This window comes from Phalangium opilio, unplaced genomic scaffold (genome assembly GCF_054372755.1).
Source record: "Phalangium opilio isolate 3A_F unplaced genomic scaffold, DU_Popi_V2 ptg000077l_1, whole genome shotgun sequence".
Taxonomy (NCBI): Eukaryota; Metazoa; Arthropoda; class Arachnida; order Opiliones; family Phalangiidae; genus Phalangium; species Phalangium opilio.
This window is the reverse complement of record NW_028324185.1, coordinates 9653300-9663074: the sequence shown is the minus strand read 5'-3', so window position 1 is coordinate 9663074 and position 9775 is coordinate 9653300. Positions and strand designations below refer to the sequence as shown.

Here is a 9775-nt window from a genome sequence, read left to right as displayed (position 1 = left end):
GCCAAACCTTCCTGGACATATGAATTGCCACTTAAATCACAGCCTTTTTTTATTGTATCAACATATTTTTCAGTAACCGCCTTTTTTCTTTTAATTACATCACCAAATTTGGATGCGGTTATTCGTTTAACTCTTTCACTTTTCCACAGTTGAGAATTCGATTGCTCTCTGGTTTGGAGTTCTAGAGATTTAGCTTGGTTGAGCGTTAGAATACAATCATCAGGAAAGGGCTTGTCAAATTGATGATTTGGTATTTCATTAAAGGGAATATCCGGTTCAAGGGTGTTTTTAGGAACTTCATCCGATAACTTTTCAATGGCTTCTTCAACAGTTATTTCTTCTGGCTCTGGAAGGTATTCATTTTCTTCTAATATTTCTTGCCACATTTTTCTTGATCTTTTCCCAAAGTTTTCTGCAACACGCATTAGTCTTTTCTCCAAATCCTTATCGTCAGCTTGACGTTTTTCGTCATTGTCTAGCACTGGGAGGGATGAATATTTACACTCTAGCTTTGTTGACTGAGGCATTTCTTGGCTGTAATTTGGTTTGTGTTTAACAAATTTAAGGTTTGAAAATTTGAAGTTTTTAATATTGCTGTTCCCTTTCTTTAATCCCCATTTCTTTACACGTTCGGTACATGACTTGTCTTGTGGGATAAACAAATGCTTTTACAGCTTTATCTCCCTTAAATACCATAAAACTGCGCAGGTATGTTTGCATACGCCTCCGTTTCCACACGGACACTCACAATACCCATCTAAAATTGACCCGCTAGTTTTGTCTAATTTTAATTGGATTGAATATCTTTTGGCCAGCTTATAAGACGCAACAATTGCACTTTTCACAAAAATATATGTTTTGTCTTTCCCTGGATCACAGAGGAACAGACCTGCTACTTTTCTTGCTTTATGCATACGATTTCCATCTTCAAGATGTTTCTTCGCTTTATGGTTTGTGAAATAATTAACAACATCTTCTATGTTAAACTGTAAAGGCAAGCATTTCAACTGCTTGGTCCATGGTCCCTTGGGGAAATCCTTTAATGGAACTCCTGTTGATAATCTTTTTTTTAACGTTTTCTGAGGATTCTCTTTATCAAAATCTTCATAAACCTTGTTCCTGTTTATTTTTTATTTACTTTTAACACAACATAATATGATAATAATAATAATAATAATAACCAAAGTAATAATTACCTTTTTGGTGGAGTATTTTCAGTGGATTTTAAAATATCCATGGTGGCAATCAACAACTTACAACAGTTAAAAGCCGAGGCCTAACTTTTAGGGCGTCTGCTAGACCTATAAGGTACAATTCGTTCAGTAATATAAATCGGTTACATAGACAAGACGCACTGTCCACGTTCAATGTATGGCAACCTGCTATAGGAAGAGTACAAGTTTCCAATTTTTGGTGAAAAACGTGGGGGATGGAAATATGGCGGATAGATGGAAAGGCCTATTACCCCTTTCGACCCGCAGAGAATATGTAATAAAGATTGTACGCGATATCCTAATATAAGAATGTAGCATCAGTTACGACACATTTCTTTTAAACTACTACTCTTATAAGCTTTAATATATATTTAACTTTCGGTTAACTTTGGACCATTACGTCCTTTCATCAAGAACACACACTATTTCTGTTGAAAAGACGGCAGCGCCATCTAGTTTTAAAATAAAGAACTAAAGAACAATTTTATAAAAATTTCAGGATGTTTTAATTTTTCTGTGCTTTATAAATCCTGAATTTTAAGTTTCTAACTACCCTAGAAGTACCTTAGAATTTTGATGATCGGTGGCCATGGAAGTCGGAATCCGCTAAGGAGTGTGTAACAACTCACCTGCCGAAGCAACTAGCCCTGAAAATGGATGGCGCTCCAGCGTCGACCCCATACCCGGCCGCCGAGTGACAAAATAAGGTAAATTTCACCTTCGATATTTCGAAAAGTATAAAGGGTAGGAACTGGAAATTTGGAAACTATAGCTAGGTTTGCCAGTCCTCGCGGCAAGCAAAATTTCAGACTTTTACCTGTACCCATCACGAAGTTACAGTGGGCTTAAAAGTGCCACGAGTTGCTTCGAGAAAAGGATGTCAGTGCTCGACTTGGCTGGGAGCACTGCCGTGCTCCCAGATTATAAGAACGAAATAGTAATAAATCAGCAAAATATGACATAATAAAACCAATTGCTAATATTGATTTATTTTTTATGTTACATTCTTTATGAAAATACTTTAAGCCATCCGTTTTACTTTACTTGAGTGTATAACCGCCCCAAAGAGGAAGAGACGTACTTCTAACCAAGCCAAACCAAACCTAACCGATCAGTAAAGTTTTGGAATAGGCATATTATTTGAGAAGTCAATGAAGATAAACATCAATATTTTGGAAAAGGCGTAACAATGTTAAATGATTTATAAAATATTACTAACCTAACCTGGATTTGAAAAAAAAACGGTTTTTTGGACGAAAGTGTTTTTGTTTAATGCTTAACCAGAGTCCAATTTTCACTTTTTCTGTATACTATTATATTATATATTTAGAGGTCGTTTTTTATTATCATCTTGTTGCATAGTTGTCAAATAGTGGCGCCGAGGGGCTAGTCACTTACGAAATATGGTGTACAAGCCTTAAGAAATATATTTCAATATTTCGAGAAATTTCGTAATATTGAGAAATTTCGGAAATATTGAGAAATGTCGGAAATATTGAGAAATATCGGGAAATTTCGGAAATATTGTGAAATATCGGGAAATTTCGGAAATATAGAAATATCGGGAAATTTCGGAAATATTGAGAAATATCGGGAAATTTCGGAAATATTGAGAAATATCGGGAAATTTCGGAAATATTGAGAAATATCGGAAATATTGGGAAACTTTGGAAATATTGGGAAACTTTGGAAATATCGGGAAATTTCGGAAATATTGAGAAATATCGGGAAATTTCGGAAATATTGAGAAATATCGGGAAATTTCGGAAATATTGAGAAATATCGGGAAATTTCGGAAATATTGAGAAATATCGGGAAATTTCGGAAATATTGAGAAATATCGGAAATATTGAGAAATATCGGAAATATCGGAAATATTGGGAAATTTCGGAAATATTGGGAAATTTCGGAAATATTGAGAAGTATTGGTAAATATCGGGAAATTTCGGAAATATTTGAAATCTGTGGAAAAATTGACAAATATCGGAAATATTGGGAAATAGTGAAAAATATCTGAAATCTGTGGAAATATTAGAAATATTCGGAAGTAATACGAACTAATGGAAATCTCTATAAATAACTGAAATGACGTCTGTCAGAGAGCCGTTTCATCAGCCAATGAAATAACATCGAAGGGGAAATGCTCGGATTGAGGCAACCTACATAGCGCTTTTCTCTTTACGAACCTTGGGTTATGCGCAGCTCTGCACCGCGGTGAAGTAGTAGAGGGCGGTAAGGGTACAGGCAAACTCAAACAAGAACTAAACCCGTGATATTTTCGGGAAAATTGTGGCGTGATTTCTGCTGTTTGGTTGTACTAAAATGCAAAATATTACTAATAAAACATCTGAAAATACGAATTACATAGAATACATGGCAAATAAGCACAATATTAGTTATTAAACTAAACAAACATATAGGATTGACTAAAAATTACATTTTTTTTCATACGCGCTAAAATATTGATATATAGTTAAAATGCGCAATCATTACTGAAAAACGGTATATAACCATTGAACAGAATTCCATTGGAACGAAATTCCATTGGACCGAAATAAAAAATAAGTTGTTCTAATTGATCGAAGCTAGCCGGCTGTTCCCAATGGACCTAATTCCCATTGAGCAGACTTCCCATTCCTGTTGGACAGAAGTCTCGTTGGAGCGAATTTCCCATTGGCGCGATTTCGCATTTTATCGTATTCCCATTGAGCAGACTTCCCATTCCTGTTGGACAGAAGTCTCGTTGGAGCGAATTTCCCATTGGTGCGATTTCGCATTTTATAATGCTATATTTATTAAGGTCGTTGAAAAATAAACATGGGCCTTTTCCAAAATATTCTTATTTTCTAGGTTGGCCTAGGGTTAGGTTAGGTTAGGTTAGGTTAGGTTTGGTTTGGTTTGGTTACGTTAGGTTACGTTACGTTAGGTTACGTTACGTTAGGTTAGGTTTGGTTAGGTTAGGTTAGGTTAGGTTAGGTTAGATTAGGTTAGGTTTATTTTGGTTAGGTTAGGTTAGGTTAGGTCAGGTTAGGTTTGGTTAGGTTAGTTTAGGTTTGGTTAGGTTAGGTTAGGTTAGGTTAGGTTAGGTTAGGTTAGGTTAGGTTAGGTTAGGTTAGGTTAGGTTAGGTTAGGTTTGGTTTGGTTTGGTTACGTTTGGTTTGGTTTGGTTAGGTTTGGTTTGGTTTGGTTAGGTTCGGTGTGTGGAATCGGATATAGACGAATTCATTTATTCCATAAATAAGCCGGAATTGTCGTTAACAGCAGCTTCAAGCTTGGGCCAAAAAGCGACGCCAGTCATCGTTCACTACCTCTAGCGTTGGCTCTTGGCAGAACGAGAATGGCTGCTTGCCCCATGTACGGTTGGATTCTCTTCTTGTACTTAATGAATTCATTCACATGACCATTCTGTCGAATGGGATTTCCGACCGAATGGGATTTCTGTCGAATTGGATTTCTGTCGAATTGGATTTCTGTCGAATGGGATTTCTGTCGAATGGGACTTTCGGCCGAATGGGATTTCTGTCGAATGGGATTTCCGACCGAATGGGATTTCTGTCGAATGGGATTTCTGTCGAATGGGAGTTCTGTCGAATGGGATGTTCGGCCGAATGGGATTTTTGTCGAATGGGATTTTCGGCCGAATGGGATTTCTGTCGAATGGGATTTTCGGCCGAATGGGATTTCTGTCGAATGAAATTCTGCCCAACGGATTCTATCCAATGGGATATAAGCCTGAAAAACATCATCAAAAAGCAAGTATTACACTGATTTTGATAACAAACAAGTTCAAAAAATGCAAAATTAGTACTACTTAAGGTAGTACAGGATGATTAATCACATAAACATCTACCATCTTAGAAAATAGAACAATATTACTGCATGCGAGAATATTAACCGCATATATATCCTTATACCTTCATAGAAAATATAGCGATACTACTTTTAATATGATTTAAAGTCTACAATGGTTATTGTACGATTTTAGTACAAATATTAGGCTACTTATTAAACTAAAATGTTCACGGGATCGACGAAAAAATATATTTTTCTATACACGCTAAAATATTGATATACGATTACGGATAAAAATATCGAAATATTACTAAAAAATGTTACTATAATTATCATCAAAAAATAAAAATTATACTTATACAAAACAGTATAAATTCAATACTAATTTTTATACTAAAGTGTTAATATATATTAATTAAAAAAAGCTTACTAAATTCCAAAAAATATGACCAAAAACGCTGCGTATTCGTTAAAATATTGTTACATGTTAATAGTTGAAATACGTTAATATTACTATAAATAATACTTGAGATACTAATTAAAATACTGATACTGGGTATCTGAAATATATACAAATAACGTATGTGGAAAATGTCAAAGATTCTAGTTAATATAACGGTAGGGGGCAGTTTTATATTCAGGTAGAATTCTAACTTTATCCACTACGACCTGATATGTTTTGGTCTGGTTGATCGTGATCAGAGTGTGATCTTGTAGACGTCTGATTTGAGGGCCAATAGGGACTTGAACCGAGTTCATTAGAGGTTCACCTTCATTGTTTACCCCCAGTAGTTTCTTCATTGTTTCGAAATTTATATAATTTTCTGTAGAGGCGTTTAAATAAAATCCTTTAACTTTGATAATGTTAGTTTTAGCGCCGGTTTTAGGGTCTAGAATGTCCATAGAATAGTTCTTTGGTCCAGCACTCCCCCATTCACAAATATAGGCATCCGGTCCATAGGATTCTAATTCATTTTTTAGTTGCCCCAAATAATCGCCTGTGGGTAACAAATGAGCGCCGTCTGGTGAAAGGTACACTAAACTGTCAGTGTCATAATAAAAGCAAAGGTCACCGACCTTTTCAAGATGTTTTAGTAAATGTAATCGGGCCATAGCTGTTGTGTAACAAGCGATAACTACGTTTGTGTGTTTGTGCACAATCTCGTTTTCTAGAATGTGTTCGTATTTTACAAGTACTGTGCTTTCGTTAATTGTTAATAAACTTTTAACCTCCAAGTCTGGATTTAATATTAAGCCGTATAATTTGTGGGCATCTTTGATTAATTCGGTAGAGATGTGTCTTGTTTTTTGGCCAAATTTACCCCAAAAAGAGTTGAGCATAAGTTTGCTAAGGCATCTGAGACCTTCATTTTTCTCTACTTTAGTGATATCTAGTTCTACACCCTCTTCGTCTTTGAAGTTTTTGATATATTCCTCTTTGTCTTCTTGAGTCTGGCAATCTGCAGGGAAGCCACTAGCTTGGGTTTTATACTCTAAAAAGGTATTAACGTAATCTTTAAACAGTCCTCCCTGTTTTGTTTTGGGATCATACTGTGTCACTTTGTATGACCAGGCCTCGTACATTCGTGTGATTTTGTAGCCATTCTCTACTGCATGACGTAACTCGTCGACTACCCATGTGCCTCGCAATTCTCTTTGTTCTGTAGTATGTTCGCAATCACCTTGAAATTGGGTTTTACAACAAGTGTAACATAGCGGAAATGTTAATTTCCCGTTAATACGAGCAGGCAAAACGGGATGAATTAGGTTTTGGGCCGGTAATACGTCACACTTAAGAAGACCATCAAACGAAAATATGTCTGGAAAGTTATCTAATATGATTTCAGGATGTCCTATAGGTATCTTGGTGGTTTTATTAATGAATGGGTATAGACTTGTGAAATCGATGTAATGAATACGCTCCGATCCTGTTGTTTTATGATACAGTTTTGTTGCACAACATCTTCCTCCGAAGAAAACATCACGGGGGTCTAATCTTTTTACTATTTTAGGCTTAATATCATTACATTTTAAAAACTATTATTTCTGGTTTATTTAATTTTTCCTTCTGCCAGTCACACTCCCACTTGACATTCACTATATAATTGAGGGATTCTAATGTGGCTAGCACGTTCATGCTTCTAAAATATCTGGAATTCAAAGTCTGTGCAGGATCTCCATGCAAAGCCTTGTTTCTGTTTAAGGGAAAGTGTATTTTACACCCATGATAGAAACACCCCCAGTACTCGAATATTTCCTTGTTGATTTCACAAAATCCGTCTACTTTGAGTTTTTGTATTCTGGTTTCTTTACCTCTAAAGGATGATTGGATAGATATATTTCGTTTGTGCGCGGTCCACTCTAACCATTCTATAGCCCCTATTGACTGATTTTCGCTAAGTCTGTAATAATTAGCGGGTATGATGCCTATAGTATCAGGTTTAAGATAATTCCTGCGAAATACGTAAGAGCAAACGCCAGGAACAGTAATTGTGCCGCAATTAAATGGATCTACACCCGTTACTTTAAAGAGAAGTGTACGAAAAGTTAAACAACCTAGGAATAGTAAAACCGTATCGTTCTCACAATAATAATTTAGTTCCTTCAAGAAGACGAAACCTTTACCTTTACTATCTTCGGAGCTATGCCATTTTAAGAAGATACCTAAATTTTTCCTTGTAAAATATTGACAACCATAAGCTTCGATAGGGGGGAGATTAGTTTCTATAACATAGTTGGTTTCATCCTGTCTAACTACATCAAAATTGTGTTCTGTTACATTGAATAAAAAATGTGGAAAATACCCTTTAGCGGCGTCTGATATACCAAAAGTAGCGGGAAACTTTGCTAAGGCTACAGGAATGAAATTATAAGAATCCAGAAATAGCAAGTTAATCAATTTCATTTCTAAAATTCGAGTTCCGTTAATTTTCAAAGACGGAACGAATTTTTCATCTCGATTAATGATTTCTCGAATTAGTGATTGATTATCATAATTACTGCCGTAGTGAGATAGTATGATGACGTTCTTAACGGCATGCAATTGCATTAAATAATCTAAAACTAAAGATATAGGATTACCGCCTGAAAATTGTTGTTTACGCCTACCAAACTGACTACACATAATACAATTAAAATTTAGGGACGTTTCATCTATACAATGCTCGCACACGGTTATACTGACTAACAGGATAGCCTGGTGTTCGTAGGCTCCCCCCTTTTCATGACACACCTTAGTTTGTATACATTCTACGTCAAAGAAAATGTACATAAGGTTGGGCAGATTAGGTCTAGGCTTTTTAACGGATGGCACTTTCAGAGGTTTATCTTGGATAACCTGGATATAACACAAGTGATTGCTCGGCTGATATTTCTTACACACCTGACAATAAATCTCACCACACGTATGCACCTCGGTTCTTCGGGAGAGATCAATAATATTTAAACAGTCTTTACAGTGAAAAAGACGCTCACATAGGGACTTTTTATTGCTGGAAGATGCTAAGTGGCTTTGATAGCAGTCATCGCCTAAGAATTTTCGTAAACAAGACTCACAAGATATCATGGGACCTTGGCATATAGTGGGTCTCATACAACTAAAACAAAAGTCATTACATTTATGGGACTGTATTCGCCAATAGGGTACGAGACATTTTTCGCAGAATAGGTCGTGGTTGAAGAGGGGTTTTAAATTTATAATAACGTTATAATGGTTATTTTCACTCAATAAAAAGAGGCGGGCCCTAGTGTCATAGGGATCGTTTTCGCCTAAAATACAGAGAGGAACGCTATTTTCGAATTTGTAGACGAAAATCGAATATTGATTTAAATAAATTTTGAACTTTTGAAAAGACTCTGCCGTCCCACACTCACTAACCCTTACGTCGGCCTTATAACATAGTTCTAAAGCAGCTTCTTTCTGCATTTTGTTCTCATCTCTAGATTTAGATATTGATTCGTAATGGGTCTTTATAATCTTGTCTTCGGTTGTATCATCAGCATAAGGTCTATGCGCTATAGCCACACAAAGGGATCGGGCTAAACACAGGTTGTCAGAACTGACTATGCGTACAATACCACGTCTGTCTCTACAAAACATACTAAAAGGTTTAATGCCTCGGCCTGGGTGGTGGCCCTTGCCCGCCGGCATTCTTACAATGCCAAAAATGATTTTAACAGGACCCAGGAAAAATGCTTCCATTTCGTCATCATAGAGCATAACACTAAGCTGGTCAAAAAGAATATTAGGGTCTACTTGATCTGATCTTCCAAAGGATAATTCTAGTTCGGATCTGCAAATATTTGCCGCACTCTTTAAAGTAATTTGGACGTGGTCTGTAGGCCTGTACTTACTAAGGACACATTTGGTTACGGTACTTACACTAGCGACGGGATCTTAAGTAATTCTAAGAACTACCTCTCTACCATACATGTTAAAATGTTCGTAAAATCTCTCACTTTGACCTAGTATCTCGCAAGAAGGTACGTTGTCAATAGGTGTGGGCTGGTCCGTTTCTCCTCCTCCCCATTGTACATCAATTTCTTCGTCAGAAAGCGCCGCTGCAGAACCGTTCTCCCTCTCCAAGGTATCGTTCAATAGTGTCTCATCTGCGGGTGGTCGTTGATCCTTTCCGTCTAAAAATGCGGCTATCTCTTTGTCATATTGCGAGCTGTTGAAGTCGGCGATTTGAGCATCCTCTTCCCGTATACCACGCTCAATTTCTTCTTGTCGGTTCGCTAGGCGATCTACATATTCAGTTCTTAAGAGA

The 9775-nt window shown here is 36.5% G+C and overlaps 1 protein-coding gene and 1 long non-coding RNA gene across 2 annotated transcripts; one reads left to right on the top strand and one right to left on the bottom strand.

Annotated features, from left to right (window-relative positions):
- Positions 1–3767: 3767 nt before the first annotated feature.
- On the top strand, positions 3768–4947 carry LOC149657625 (uncharacterized). Its single transcript, XR_016370067.1, has 2 exons — positions 3768–3977; positions 4476–4947. It is a non-coding gene; the product is annotated as an uncharacterized LOC149657625 (long non-coding RNA).
- A 662-nt stretch (positions 4948–5609) lies between these two features.
- LOC149657624 (uncharacterized) lies at positions 5610–9572 on the bottom strand. The gene is made up of 3 exons (XM_089844728.1): positions 9465–9572; positions 6589–6688; positions 5610–6499 (listed from the first exon to the last, which is right to left on the bottom strand). Exon 3 carries the CDS (start codon positions 6345–6347, stop codon positions 5610–5612), a length of 738 nt encoding a protein of 245 aa, XP_089700854.1. The 5' UTR covers positions 6348–6499; positions 6589–6688; positions 9465–9572.
- Between the last annotated feature and the right edge of the window lie 203 nt (positions 9573–9775).

What these genes read in the sequence shown, in the direction of transcription:
- LOC149657624 (XM_089844728.1), bottom strand. Translation starts at nt 6,347, where the DNA reads ATGCTCAACTCTTTTTGGGGTAAATTTGGCCAAAAAACAAGACACATC.